The sequence below is a fragment of the Amphiura filiformis genome, chromosome 12 (genome assembly GCF_039555335.1).
Source record: "Amphiura filiformis chromosome 12, Afil_fr2py, whole genome shotgun sequence".
In the NCBI taxonomy this organism is placed as follows: Eukaryota; Metazoa; Echinodermata; class Ophiuroidea; order Amphilepidida; family Amphiuridae; genus Amphiura; species Amphiura filiformis.
Genome location: NC_092639.1, coordinates 63,809,577 through 63,825,433, shown reverse-complemented (window position 1 = coordinate 63,825,433; position 15,857 = coordinate 63,809,577). Strand labels below are relative to the sequence as shown.

The window sequence follows — 15,857 nt, the reverse complement described above, 5'->3', positions numbered from 1 at the left end:
AGTCTAACCTCAATCGTGTGCAAGATAATGGAATCAATGATAAGAATCCAGCTCATGGCATTCATGAAGGAGCATAATGTCATCAAAGATGAGCAACATGGGTTTAGGCAAGGCCGTTCTTGTGTAGCACAACTTCTAGAGATTATGGAGATTTTGACAAAACTACTTGAAGAAGGTGCTAACATTGATGTAGTGTATTTAGATTTCCGTAAGGCTTTTGATTCGGTTCCCCATCACCGCCTTTTGAAGAAAGCCAAAGCACATGGGATAAACGGCAAGTTGATCCACTGGATTGAAAGTTTCCTGGTTGGACGCAGACAACGAGTCTCAGTAAATGGAGAGAAGTCAGCACGTGCCTCAGTGAAAAGCGGTATTCCACAAGGCAGTGTCCTTGGGCCAATACTTTTCATACTTTACATCAATGATCTGCCGAATGTGGTGACTAGTTTAGTAATGATGTTTGCAGACGATACCAATTAAGGTGTTCACATCGGTCAATAATGAAGCTGATCGTCATAGACTGCAAGAAGATTTGGATCATCTCTGTGATTGGTCTGCTAGATGGCAGTTACAGTTTAATGTTAGTAACTGTGGCATACTGCACCATGGGAAAGACCCGGGGGAAAGATGCCGAAAATTACACCTACACTATGAAAGATGGCAGCGATAGGAGAGACTTGAAGATAATTGATGAGGAAAAGGACCTTGGAGTCCAGTTTGACAAGACACTGACCTTCGGCAAGCACATAGGAACAATAGCAAATAAGGCAAACAGAGTTGGTGGTGTGATTAAGAGAATTTTTGATCACATGGATGACCATGTATTTAAGACACTTTACAAGTCTATGGTTCGTCCGCATTTGGAGTATGCAAATAGTGCATGGAGCCCCTACTTGAAGAGAGATATTGACACTTGAAAAAGTACAACGTAGAGCAACAAAAATTGTTCCATCACTACGAGATCTGCCATATGACACAAGATTAAAGCTGTTAGATCTACCAACACTGGCTTATAGAAGACTTCGGGGTGACCTCATCCAGGTATACAAGATTCTACATGAACTACAAAGTCATGATATTGAAGTATCGAAGATGTTTGACATGACAAGGAATGTTGAAGGTTACGGCAAAACTGCTTCTCACAGAGAGTGTGTAATGTGTGGAACAAACTCCCAGCAGCTGTTGTTCATGCCCATTATCCACCAACATCTTCAAGAATGGTATTGACGAGTTTCTCACCAAACATATTGACATGTATAGCTTCTCCGGGTTTTCAGCACAGGACCGAATTACTTGGACATCCAGATAAATCCTGCTCTCACATCACATTATCTCCTTCCATTGCATTCAGTACTATTGCATTAAGTTTATGTGTGAGTATGGATGGGCGTTATGAGGCTAAAAAGCCTTCCTTTTGCAGTGCCCAACTCTACAGGCATACATATATGGTCAATTCCAGCCAAAGCGGGACAACATTCTCTCTGGGGGCCATTTTGAAAATGTTTTCCTTTTCAATTCTAGACTTATCAAATGAGACGATCATATCTAGTGAATCATCAGGTGGAAGTGCCATCGGATTGAAAAATGAGTTTTCTTGCTAGACCAAATAAAGTGTTAAATGCGCATATGCATGTTACCCACGAATTCAAGCCTTTTTCACCTGTTGTACGCCATAAAATTTCACTTTCTTTAATATCTTTCAATATTTTATGTGTGACTCATATACACTAGAAATCGGTGAAGACTTTGAACGTAAAATAGAATTTTATTACATATATCTACAAAGAAATATTTTGGTTATAACAAATTTAAAGAAAGAACCAGGTGTACAGTTAAGATTGTGTCAATTCTTCGAACTCTTTCCAAAGTGGCTGTCATTTAACATTACTGTATTATTTCGAAAGATTAGAATAAATGCTTCATGTAAATATAAAGTTAGATTTTGTATCTCGTCGCAGGATGAGGATCTCGGATGGATTCGTGGGTAACAACGTCTGGAAAATAGCAATTCCTATTAATTTTTTAAAATAAAAATAAAAAATACCTTTCCGTATGTCAATAATTCAGGCTGCAATGGCGCTAAAATGAATTTTAATCAAAATACAAACTACATGGAATGGATCATTATGGCATTTTGGGTATAAAAATTTTGAGAATAATGAAGTTGCCAAATTCAAATAGACAGAGCAAACAGTTTTATATTATTATTTTAGTAAAATCATTCCATATTTTCATGCAGCAATATTCTATTAAATCGTGTTTGACAGTTCCTATGTACTAAAACACTATCAATACATTGTTAACTATAATTTAAGTAGGGATTCGTGGGTAACCAAAATGTTCGTGGGTAACACATATTTGAAGGTATGTATTGGTATTCGGCAAAATAGAAAATATTACAGAAGGTTGGAAACCATTATGCGGTTATTCCTCCATTGTGTTTCAACGATTCCCGTTTCTCTAACCAATTGCATTTACCCAAAAAATGGTAATTTAGGATAATCAATCAAAACTTCATGATACAGCTTCAGTATACCTTCAAGAGGACGCTATTAAACAGGACTGTTTTGGAACCTATTTCGCATGTTTTCGAAATGTTAAGATGCATAAGAAACATATAATTTACGAGTAAATCCTTGGATTCGTGGGTAACGCCGAATTCGTGGGTAAAGCTATAAGTACTATAGTACCGTTTGGGGTTTGTGTTTCTTAGGTGCATAAACTGTAAGTACTGTAAAAATTATAGCATACCCATGGCTTGAATATGTGCTGATTTAAACTTAAAATAAACAATCTCCTTGTTTTTCAAGGTTAGCATCTATTCGGGATTCGTGGGTAACAAACGTTTAAACCGTCGTAGATTCTTTTTTAAAGCGGTGAACGTATTTTTACGATTTACAATTTTAAGCGCTTGTCAAACTAAATTCAGTGTCCAAAGTCATTAAATGTTAATTTAAGTTATGGCAATTATATTTGCTGGACTCGTGGGTAACAGTTGATACGTGGGTAACGTCAAATTTGATTTTATGGAATTCTATGGGTAAAACGTATTTGCATAAAATAATCACTTGGACCTCAGAATTATAGAACGAAACTTCATTTCATGATATAGTCATTTATTGCATATTCACTTCACATTTTTCAGAACGATCATTTTATTTTTGATACGCGGGTAACAAAATTATTAGCCAAATTGACTTAATGGCCTCTAGAGTCCACAAACTTTGGTGGAATTCAATCGTTTTACACATGATGAGAGATCATGCAAACGTCTTTCTAACGGTAATAATTTCATTTTGATTGAAGGACATTCAATGACATATATGGTGCTTTATCTTTGGATTCGTGGGTAACGCGAATTCATTTAAGCCATCATAACTTGTCCCCTGGTATGACTTGCTAGTAAAGGCCTATATGCACAAAGAGAGCACATTGGACGTGACATGATATGCTCCATCAATAACGCGATTTCCTTTATTAATGACATTTTAAAGTGGAAAGTTAACATATAGAGAATTTTGTCCCGGTTTCGCTGGAATTGACCATATACATGTACAGCCTGTCTAAAAAAATTGTGCAAGTGAAAAGCGCCCTCTCTGGCAATTAGAAAATACGGTTGTGACATATTACATACATCATCGTCATGTTTTTCATGTTTTTGGCGACTGCAAGTAAGACTAGTTTTACCGGAAGTGACATAACTTCCCGCCAGTTATCAGCCCATCATCACAATACCAACAACATATCAATTTGTAAGCGTGCTTTTAGCAAAGTCATAGTTCATTGAATTTACAACCGTATGACAAAACAGGCGTAAATAGTAACTTTTTGCACAAGATTTGCAATTTAAAGAGAATTGGCCATTGCTCATTCTAGTGACGCTAGTGTATGGACAATATAAGTGTGCTTTTTCATTTTATGACATAAAATTTGACAAATATTTGTCAAAAAATGTGATTGGATAGGTAGTTTTCAACAGATTTACCACATTCGCCCCCCGGCATTCGCCTTGCTATAACATTGAATTGCGTTATCTGTTGACCTAGTGACGAAAAGTGTTTTTAGGGGGGAGTGTTAGCTTTCGCTTGATATAAAATCTGACTGGATGAAGGGAACACTTGAGGTTTCGATAAAAACCAATTGAGAGGCCAATTTTCAGCTAGAAGCGCCACAGCTCTCACATCGCTATGCACTCAACCGTGCAGTGTAATCAAAGACTGTGGTGGAGACATTCACTACTTGTTGTTCTCTGCTTGGAAGATCTTGGACGAAAATGTGTGCTCAGGTAGGTGTATCGAGGTGGAAACTATGCGCAAGATGGTGGAGAATCGTTTTTGTATAGAAACCTTTCCATACGGCATTAAAAAGTCACTAACCCACAAACGAAACTGTTAGCAAGAAAATAGTAAGTTTCTTCAATTGGTTTTGACAAATTAAAACACGTGTTTTTTTTTCGTAATAAGGGCTGTGCAAAATTATGAGCCCCTCGGGGTGGAGGTAAAATTTCCAAACGGCTCGCCAAAAATCGCTTGCCCCCCCCCTCGGCCCGCCAAAATCGCTTTCCCCTCCTCGGCCCGCCAAAAATCTTTGCCACCCCCCTTGCACATGCCAAAATTTTGGGATCCAAATTTCCAAACCTTAAATGGTCTATATACATGTTGGGAGCGCAGCGAGAAGGAAAACTTGCATATTTAAGCATTTCCGTACGGGTTTCCTAAGCCTTTTTAGAGCGTTTTATTTAAAAGGCGCCCCAAGAATGTGTGCCAAAAATCACTTGCCCCTCTCTTGGCTTGCCAAAAATTGTTTGCCCCCCCGAATTTTACCTCCCTCAGGGCTCATAATTATTGCACAGCCCTTACCAAACCTGTGAATCACTTATCATAAAGTCAACATGGCGACGAAGACCAAAAAAAAACCTTTTATCTCCTTCGTTCAGTGGTTTGGCGAATATTCCGCGAATATTGCACCTTCGCTATAACTCCATGCACTACTATCGTGACTGTAGATCAGTCACCTGCAGCTTGCTTCATATTTATTAAAATCTGCCACAAAATCTCCTGTTATACCAATGAACTGGAAAGCCTAAGCTTATTAATAACCCATTCTGTCACATTCAACTGATTATAGCCACATGGATTTTCCATCTGATGCAATGATCGACATTAAGTCGTATGGGAATTTCCAAACTATTAATCATTCTGTTATTGATCAAGTCAAGAAGGCTTAAGATTTAATTTAAATCTGGTCAACCAGACATACCTATTTTGACGGACGAACCGACGTTGCGACTGAAACCTTCAGTCTTCAGCTGGGTTGTGATGCAAATGACCTTGAGTACCGGACACTTCCGGTATTGATGACAATCGACGAGGAATGTCCTTTATGATCCTGTCCCAGCCATGTGATAGTTTGGCCCGGACATCGTTTGATGTCACCGCCCTCTTTACTAGCATCCCTCCGAAGGACGCAGTCTCAGCAGTTCGCGAAGTTCTGAACCAGGATACCACACTTCATGAACGGACAAACTTGTCTCCTGATCAATTATGTGATCTACTTAGTCTCTGCTTAGATAACACCTACTTTTCGTACATTGGAAAATTTTACCAACAATGTCATGGATGTTCCATGGGTTCGCCCGTCTCACCGATTATCGCTAACTTGTATATTTAAAGATTTGAGCGCATTGCTTTGTCAACTTTTCCCGGTATAGCGCCATCTAGATGGTATCGATACGTGGATGATACTTGGATTTTAATTAAATCCAACGATCTTGATAGGTTTTTCAACCACATCAATGAAATCGATCCCCATATCAAGTTCACGCAGGAAGGATTGTCAAATAACAAACTCGCGTTTCTTGACTGTTTAGTGTCCGTGGAAGAAGATCGCTCCCTTACTGTGTCTGTTTATCGAAAACAGACACACACGGACCAATACCTTCAATTCGGTTCCAATCACCCGCTCATTCAGAAACTCGGCGTGGTCAACACCTTGTTCCACAGAGCTGAGTCGATCATCACCAAAGACTCAGATAAGATTGCTGAACATCAACATCTTCGCAAAGCGCTGGGTAACTGTGGTTACCAGGACTGGGCCATAAACAAGGCCTTAAACAAGGACAGCAATAAACCCGCCGCCAGTAGCACGAATCAGATGGGGAGAACAACAAGTATTACCATCCCATATCACGGAGACTTATCGGAAAAACTCAAAAGAATCTATCGCGACCACGGAATTACCACCCACTTTAAACAAACGAACACGATCCGCCAGTCCTTAGTGCATCCCAAGGACAAGCAGCCCAAGGGGAGGATCAGTGGAGTGGTCTACGGGGTCCGCTGTTCTGAAGAGCAAGCCTGTCAAGACTCTTACATAGGAGAAACCGCCCAACCTCTTCACAATCGCATGTTACAACATCGCAGAGCCAGCTCAAGTGGAAACGACTCATCAGTGTACTTACATTTGAAAGCCACCGGACACCATTTTGACACCAAGGATGTCCGAATCCTAGATCGCGAGCATCGTTGGTTTGAGCGTGGAGTGAAAGAGGCAATCTGGGTGAGGGCTGAGCAACCATCCCTCAACCGCGGTGGCGGTGTCCGGGCCAAACTATCACATGGCTGGGACAGGATCATAAAGGACATTCCTCGTCGATTGTCATCAATACCGGAAGTGTCCGGTACTCAAGGTCATTTGCATCACAACCCAGCTGAAGACTGAAGGTTTCAGTCGCAACGTCGGTTCGTCCGTCAAAATAGGTATGTCTGGTTGACCAGATTTAAATTAAATCTTAATTTCAACATACCCAGATGAATGAGAGTCTACACAGTTTAAGTCAAGAAGGCGCTTTTCCAACATTGTCACTACACACCAACTCTTGCATGATTACTTAAAAGGAGGTTCCCATCTCTCATAGCTTTAAATTGTAAACAAAGTTAAATGATCAAATTAAATTACTTAGGACACATCTCACATAGAAGCGGAATGTCGACGAGTTGAGGAATGCCAGGCGGCGAGTGGCATGATGGTCGGAGAGAGCCGGAAAAACCGCTCGGCCGTATGACATTTTCCATATACTCGGTTAGTTTTGTGGAGTTCATTATCCAACCTCAACGGTTTTAGCTTGTATTAATATTATATTAACATACCGTAAGGCTAGCTTCAGACTCCGTATTGTACGTACAATATTGTATGTACAATACTTTTCGTGATGTCAAAAAGTATTACACGTGCAATAAATATACGTGCCACGACGAGTTGAATCAGATTAAATAACGCGCTATAACCCTGACGGTTCATTGTTTTTTTCTGCACTTTACCAGTAGCCCTAATAAATTCATAAAACAATAAAAATCAAATAAAGATTTAGGGCAAATGTTTTTACTCACTGCTCATCTGATCCACTTTCCCAGGAAACTAAATACCGATACTCCTTAGTTTTTCCCTGACTTTCCAGACATAATTATGAGTAAACATCAAATTTAATGTTTACAAAACAATCAAATATACAGCCTGTCTCAAAAAAAATTGTGCAAGTGAAAAGCGCCCTCTTTGGCGATTAGAAAATACCGTTGTGACATGATGCTTACACCAACGTCAAGGGCACAGTCTTAGCTCTCAAATACCGTTTGTTCTGTTCAATGTGCTCTTTTTAATCTCGAGATATGTTTAGTTAAGAACGAAAGGGTAAAATCACAATTGTGCCACTTTTACTAGGGAATAGTGCTGTACATGTAAATCAATGATAGCTGATGTTGATGCGTCTAATGCACTCCTCCTTCGGGGCTCGTGCATTAGACGCATCAACACCAGTGCGCGTGCACTATTTTGTCTAATTTCATTAATTTGTCAAATTTCATGAACTTGTCAAAGTTGTCATCTTTTAACATGTCTTGAATGACAAAAAGAACACTATTTACCATGGTAGAATCATTGACATGCACATGTATTTAATTTTACAGCAGAATGTGAAATATTTATTTATCGTTTAATTTGTCGTAAGAAGAAAAAGAGAATCATTATACCTTTATCATGATAAAACATTAAAAACAATTTTGTATTGTTGTGTAATTGATGCATTATTTTGTTTTCACGAAGGAACTCTTGATAAACTTGATGCTATCATCGATTTACATGTACGATGTATAGCCCTCTTCCTAGTAAAAGTGGCACAATTGTGATTTTACCCTTTCGTTGTTAAGTAAGCATATCGCGAGATTAAAACAAGCAAATTGAACAGACTAAACGGCATTTGAGAGCTAAGACTATGCCCTTGACGTCGATGTGAGCATTATGTCACAACGGTAATTTCTAATTGCCACAGACGCCGCTTTTCACTTGCACAATTTTTTTTGAGACAGGCTGTATATACATTCTTTTGCATTTTGTACATAAATATTGATATCAATAATGTAGGCCTACAAACATTAAAAAGGGGGCCTAAGAGTATGTCTATTTTTAATCATATACTAATTCCGCCATGCCCAAACATATCTTATTATGAAATCGTGTAATGGAACCCAAATTCCAATCAAAAATAAAAACAAATTTGTTATCAAATACACTAGGCCTATACATTGTATTATAGGAATTTAATAGATGGTTCATTAAAAAAATAAATAAATTAACACGGGTAATGGACAAGAAATATTTGGCAATACCGGATTTACCAGAGAGCCAGTGGATAAAGAAATTAATTAAAATTAAAACAAATTAAATGAGAAAATGAAAGCAAGGACATTTGGCGAAGTATTGTTTTAGAATTCGAAGGAATCCTAAATGTTATCCTGGGCCCCAGGACACTGATTAATGTAAATTCGACCCATAGTTATTTTATCTACTTTTGCCAGCATTCAACCTGTTCAATGTGATTTATGCCTATTTTTAATAAAATTCCGAAATCTGACGTATCAACGTTGTATCGTGTACAAATTATGATTCGAGACTATTTCATTTGACACGGTTGTATGGATTTCAGAAGATCGGTCCTATAATAGATATCGATTAGAGAATTACAGCAAGAGGCTTTGAGGATGCCGTAATCCTCTTGACCATCAACCAATCAGAGAGACATATTTCAGAAATATATTCGTAGGGTTGAAACTCTTTCAACTCTGAAATATATATTTCAAGTAATCTCGTTTCACACTTTGGCTTGCAATAAAGCCACGAAGGGGCGGTAATGTTAGTATACGATTTCAGTCAAATATTGGTGCAAATATACGATTTCGGTCAACTATTTGGCTATCCTTTGCCCAAAATTATGAAATGTTTATTAGTAACAACAACTCTTAGGAGGGTTTTCGAGTAATTTTAGCGAAATAATGAGGTTAAATAAAAGAAAACCCACTTACAATTTTGGACGCTTAACTGTGGTGTTCTAGGGGAATTAAAATATCACAATTAACATGTTTAATTCAAAATCGTTGTCCTACGAGCACATGTTCAGATTGTGTGAACATTACAAATACAAACAATAAGGTTGAAAAATAAATAGCCATTTAAAAAATGATTTTAAAAGATCGTCAATTTTGTAGCTTTATGACACTGAAAAAGCCAAATATCTGCCTCTGACGAAAAAAATTTTTTTCCATGCTGATTTGTTTTTGTAACAAGTACCGTATGTCATTTCAAAAAGAAAGAAAAAAAGGCGGATATTACTTTTTAAAAACTCAACGCATTACTATTAATACGCCTATAATTAATGAATGAAAAAGTATAGAAGGCGTTGCATCCGGTTCTGATGAGGGGAGGGGCACAAGCCGTTTTCGGCAGTTTTCCTATGGGATTTTCTAATATTTCAGATCAATGGGGGGCTTCCGTGCCCCTAACGCTACGGTTACTGCATTAACACGTTTATGGATGTATTGTGATGATCATAAGTAGGCCTATCATAACATGCCTCAACGATATCAATATGTAAAAAGGTGTTGCAAATTCATAACACAGCGTGTTATAATGTAACAAATGCTATGCCAAAACTTTAAAAACTAACAAAAATATCAGTATCAATAAAATCAGAACCAGAATAAATACAAAGGCCTACAAATAATACTTTTAAACTTTCTAAATCAATATATGACTAAATATCAGTATAAATGAATCTCTAAATCAATTAATCAATCAGTTATCAATCAATAAATAAATAAATAAATAAATAAATAAATAAATAAATAAATAAATAAATAAATAGGCCTAAATAGATAAATCTATAAATAAATAAATAAGATCTGAATGTGCCATTTATATTATTATTACAATTTTAATATTATTAATATTAGTATTAATACGACGTATTATTAACTTTAAAAAGGTGCTCATTGATTATATAATAATTCAAGAACAGTTGAATCATGATACCTACCATGGTTGAATACAAGAAGACATTAAGGCATGGGTTCATTAAAGTAGCGTTCTCCGAAAAGTTTTTCGATAAATTCATTAATTTCTCAAAAAGTAAAAATCTCAGTTTAATAAATAACGGTTAAAATGAAAGCCATTATTGGGGGCCTAATTATCGTATCATTATAATAGGTCTGGCACCAATGCAAGCATTTGTTTCGGTGTCCCAAATTCATAGTAAAATATGCTGACGCTATTTTTTACAAATCGCCTGGAATTGCATATTTAGGTTTCAGCGATTGCTGAAAAAAAGTGGGGTATGCTTATGAAAAGCGTTTCCGCTTGGAATGTAGATAGTTATTGTTGCTATTACTGTTCGCGATTTTAATTTATGCACTCTTTAGCCGACAATTTTCAATGCATTTTACACACTCAAAATGTCGCTCGCGTAAATACTGATATTTTAAACAGTATCCGTTTTTAAACAAAACAACTGTCCACATTAGTTCCCAAGACTTTGATGATAACATAGATACCAAATCAGACTGCATGTGACGAACAGATTTTAAACTAGAATTGACAGAACCAGCGTAGGCCCTATGAAAATGCTGTTTCGTAATAAATCGCGTTGTGATAAAAAGAGGGAAGTTTGGACATCCTTTTGGCTGTTTTTTATACCAAGGAAATGCGTGACCTACACCAAACTTCTCATGTAGCCTTGACTTAATGTCCGTGGCTGTTTGATATTATTGAATTTAGACGATTTTAACTATTTACTTACATTTAACCCGATGTTTGGCCAGAGAATGTTGTATTATATTCCAAAGATGGCGACAGCTACAGACTCACTTTAAACCAGTAAAAGGACACGTTTCTGCTCAGATGTTTCAGAGTTTGAGACCCTATATTCACGGTTTTCCTACTAGCATTCAAACCTATGACAAATTTGGCTGGTTTGCGATATGCGATTTTTCATCCTGATGTGGTAGTGATGTCAGTACAGTGAGCATTTAATTGGGCACAGCCAAATAATTACTAGCGTTCGGTCAAAGCGCTGCAGCGCGCTGGTGTACACATGCACACGCTTACGACGCCACATAGATGCGCGAGCGAAACAGCTGCTTCAACGCGCTGACGTTGACTGCCATAAGGGTGAAAAATGGTAGGCCTACATGTATGACTATAAAACCTCAAACTCACCCCTCGATAAAGGTTGGCAAATGAAGGAGGCGGCAGTTTAGTGAATATGCGAGTGCAAGCGCCGCCCTTACCGTGGAAGGTTTCCGCATACCGAATATAGGTTTATATCATGGCCTCTAGGCCTCATGGTTTATTTTTCGAAAAGAAAGCATAATCAATTGAGAAGGGAATGGATATTGCCATAATAATATCAAAGTTAATACTTGTCGTCCATAACAAGAAGGAATGCATCACGATTGTATAATATCCAGCTTTGGTATTTCATTTTCACTAAACATGAAGCTTTATCTTTACTAGATTTATGAAATGAACGTTTGCAGACCAGGCCTTCTACATGTAGTGAGCATCACATTAGATTGTGTTTAAAAGAAATATTTATAAAATAAATAAATAACATTAATCCATATAAGATTTATATAGCGCACCAGAGGATACAAAGCGCTGTAATTTTGCTGCTACTAGTGAATTATCAGAATCAGATATCATCAACTATGCCGATTGTAGCCGATTAGATTGTAACATCCACTTATTATCTCAGCAGTTCTCCAAAGTCCATTGGATGAAGAAAGATGTGAGCGTTATGAATTAATAAGTGTCGCCTCCTAGAAATATCCTAGATAACCACCATGGATGATAAAATATTATCTAGAACCACGCATCTGTTTTTCAAGGTCTCCCTTTCATCTTTCTGACCTCAAAGAAAGGATTAAAATTATTGAATAGAGTCCATGACCTGATGCAACGCATTATTAATGAGTAGCTATTAGGGACAGTCATGCTGTTATGGTTGAGCGAGCAACGTATGACCACTACACAGGTCAATGGCCTGATTGCGATCTGGCGGGTTTTTAAAAGCACGGTCCCTGAACTACGGTGTACCATGAGGGACATGCAAACTTAAAATAATTTTCACAAACTCAAATATTTTTTACAAACTGAAATGATTTTCTACAACTCAAATGGTTTTTTACAAACTGTAATAATTTTTTACAATCTCAAATAACTTTCTACAAACTCAAATAATTTGTTACAAACTTGAAATATTTTTTGCAAACTTTCGACTTTCACGAGAGAGCAATACTCCCAGCGAGACTCAGGCTATCGAGATTGAGTCTATAGCGATGCGATAATATGATTTTTTTTTTTAAAGGGTCTTAGACCGCTCAGCCACACGACTTGTTGGTATCCATCTTGAATTTTTTTGTACATATAATCGCAACCTCAACATAGGCTTACCACGTGGCAAGCAAAGACAGAAAACGTACCATATTTTGGAATTTTATTTGCTTAAAAACATTAATGTGTATTAATAGCGCTCAATTGTTGTTAAGAGGCGCACCATTTGATTTCCAGGGGCATGGGAGTTTTTTTTTTAAACTTCGCCCACTAGTGAGACGAAAAAACAACTTCGCCCACTAGTGAGATGGAAAATAAATCCTCCCTTTGGAGGCGATAAAAAAATACAAAATTCGCCGCCAAAAAAAAAATTCTGCCTGACCCAAACTCCCATGCACCCCTGAGAATCTAATGGTGCGTCCCCTGCGTGATCTAAATACAGAAATCCGACAATAAATGGGCCTCTACATGCACAATACATTATATTAAAGTTTGCCAAAAAAAATAGTTTGTAATAATTATTTGAGTTTGTAAAAAATCATTTGAGTTTGTAAAAAATTATCAAAGTTTGCAAAAATTATTATTAAGTTAGCATGTTCCTCATGGTACACCGTACTGAACATAACATATCGGTGGGCATATGACCGAAATTGCCTGGCAATTGACGTCTCATGTCAACACAGTCTATAGTGTGATTAGAACATTATTGTCTGGTGATCATTATAGTATGATCAGTACGAAAAATCCAGATTTTCAAAAATTAAAAGAACCACTTTTTAGCGGGAATTTTCGTAAGTTACACAGCTGAAGTTATGAAAGAGTTGAAAGACTACAATATTATGGCATAAACAAGAATATGTTCGATTGGTCTTTATTCCTATAGTCTGTACCCTTAAAAGATGTTCATCATTCCGTGCACTCACTAAATTTAGAACTCTTAGAAATTTGGCAACTCCGTATCAATTAAGCATTGAATTGAATTGAATTGATTTGTTCGGGTTGTGACAACCCTGGATAACCCAAGAAAGCCTCTATTGAAGCTTATTTCCATTGGGGTCCTTTTGAACACCGGGACGGGTTGGGAACAGTCAGGGGTTTACACCCTACTCTTTTCGAAACTGACTGCGAGATACATGTACAGGTATGGCTCTCTGCACACGGGACCGACGGCTTAACGTCCCCTCCGAAGGACGGAGTACTTTCATGATTCATTTACCCGATTCTAAATGAACCATGGGGAGAGCGGAAGTCTAAACTTAATCTACAGATGTTGCCAATTAATTTCAGACTTTTTTTTTTTTTTTTTTCCAAGTCAATATCCCAACAAATCGCCACCGCCGGGAATCGAACCCGGGACCTCATGCACCAAAGGCAAGTACCCTAACCATTGCGCCACGCTCTCCCGATGATTGTAGCAAAATATATATTTTCCCGGTACATACTATTTATTGCACGTGTAATACTTTTTGACGTCACGAAAAGTATTGTACATACAATATTGCACGTACAATACGGAGTCTGAAGCGCGCTTAAAACCCCGTCTACAAGCATAGTGCTTCTGATAAAAGCTAAATTAATCCAGGCGCCATTATGGAGTTTTTGCAAATAAATTACAGATCCAAGCATATACAAACAAGTATCTATTGTATTGGCATATTTACGCATGTATCGTATTAATTTAGCTTTCATCAAAAACACTAAATATGCTTGTAGACGAGGTTTTACGGTAGGCCTATTTGTTTGTGATATTTCAAGCGTTTTAAAATTTCAAAATATTCCCATGGTTGACGATGGAAATTTACTGAAGTTAGAGAATGCACGGCGCCCACCATGCGGAAATAACACAATGCGGCCTTGGACAAAAGAATCATATTCAGTGGTATTTTGCTTCATGAATCATAATCTAAATAAAGCACCGAACTTGATCTGGAACTTTGACTGCATTATTTGGTTTTTCTGGTATTGAGAGTAGGCCTAACTGATATACTACGACATTGAAGCCTTCCTGTAGGCCTACACGTTTTACATGAATCTCCTCAACTGTTGTCCCACTGATGTTAGCTGTCATGTTCTCGATCAAAGTATTTGGGCAATTATTGCTTGTTTGCTAGTACACAGAAAAGGTAAGTGATTAGTAATTACATATGTAATAAGAATCTTGTTAGGGACCGTTCACAAACACTTGGTAGGGGGGCTGATGCAAAATAATTCCATCACGAAAATGTTTTGGGCCCCCTCAAAAATTTAAGACCCCCCTTTTTGACATGAAAATTATAGGTCAAGCTTATAAACTCAATTTTCCCAGGAAAATTTGTGGTCAATTTGTGGTCCTTAGGAGGGTATAAAATGTTCAGCCCCCCTTTTGCATCAGGCCCCCTAACAAGTGTTTGTGAACGGTCCCATATTGAATGACACAGAAAGCGAACATTTTATTTCAGTTGAGTGTGCAGTGCTTTACTGCTGTATGATTGATACAATCACACTTCCATGCAGTCAGTCAATTAGGGGCTGTGCAATAATTATGAGCCCCGGGGGGGGGGTAAAATTTCCAAAAGAAAAAAAAAAAATCGCTTGCCCCCTCTCGGCCCGCCAAAAAATCTTTGCCCCCCCCTTGCACATGCCAAATTTTTGGGATCCCAATTTGCAAACCTTAAGGCTACATGCTCTTTTTGGTTGAAATTTTTGTGCGGGAAATAATCCCGCCAAAACATTAAAGTAATCTTTTCCCACAACTAAATATCTTAGTCAGGAAATTAATGATGCATCTGGTACGTAGCTTAGATCATAACTTTCATTATACTTAGTTGCAATTACCCCAGATGCCATATCTTGTTGCAAAACGCTGAAGTAGAAGCTGATTATCAATAGTATCAAATGCGCAAGAGAAATCTAGCAACACCAAGAATGCATCCTTACCCTTATCAAGTGCACACAGGATGTCATTTTGTACACGCACCAATGCAGTTTCCGTGCCATGATTTTGACGATAGGCCGATTGCATGGTGGCAATGAGGTTGTGTTCACGGAGATAAACCTGTAATTGGCTGATGACGATGCGTTCGATCAGTTTACCGAGGAACTTCAAGAGATCGGACGATAATTGCTAAGATCATCACGATCCAATTTAGCCTTCTTAAGAAGAGGAGACACAACAGCGTGCTTAAGGGTAGCTGGAAAATAACCAGATGCCAGCGAATGAT

The 15,857-nt window shown here is 37.8% G+C and overlaps 1 protein-coding gene and 1 long non-coding RNA gene across 2 annotated transcripts; one reads left to right on the top strand and one right to left on the bottom strand.

The window, feature by feature from the left end:
• The first annotated feature begins 650 nt into the window (after nucleotides 1-650).
• Nucleotides 651-1,309, top strand: LOC140167014 (uncharacterized). The gene is given in 4 exon segments (XM_072190492.1): nucleotides 651-910; nucleotides 912-1,114; nucleotides 1,117-1,196; nucleotides 1,199-1,309. Coding segments are annotated over 4 exon segments (654 nt in total).
• A 3,920-nt stretch (nucleotides 1,310-5,229) lies between these two features.
• On the bottom strand, nucleotides 5,230-6,826 carry LOC140165458 (uncharacterized). The gene is made up of 3 exons (XR_011860730.1): nucleotides 6,611-6,826; nucleotides 6,367-6,579; nucleotides 5,230-5,388 (listed from the first exon to the last, which is right to left on the bottom strand). It is a non-coding gene; the product is annotated as an uncharacterized lncRNA (long non-coding RNA).
• Between the last annotated feature and the right edge of the window lie 9,031 nt (nucleotides 6,827-15,857).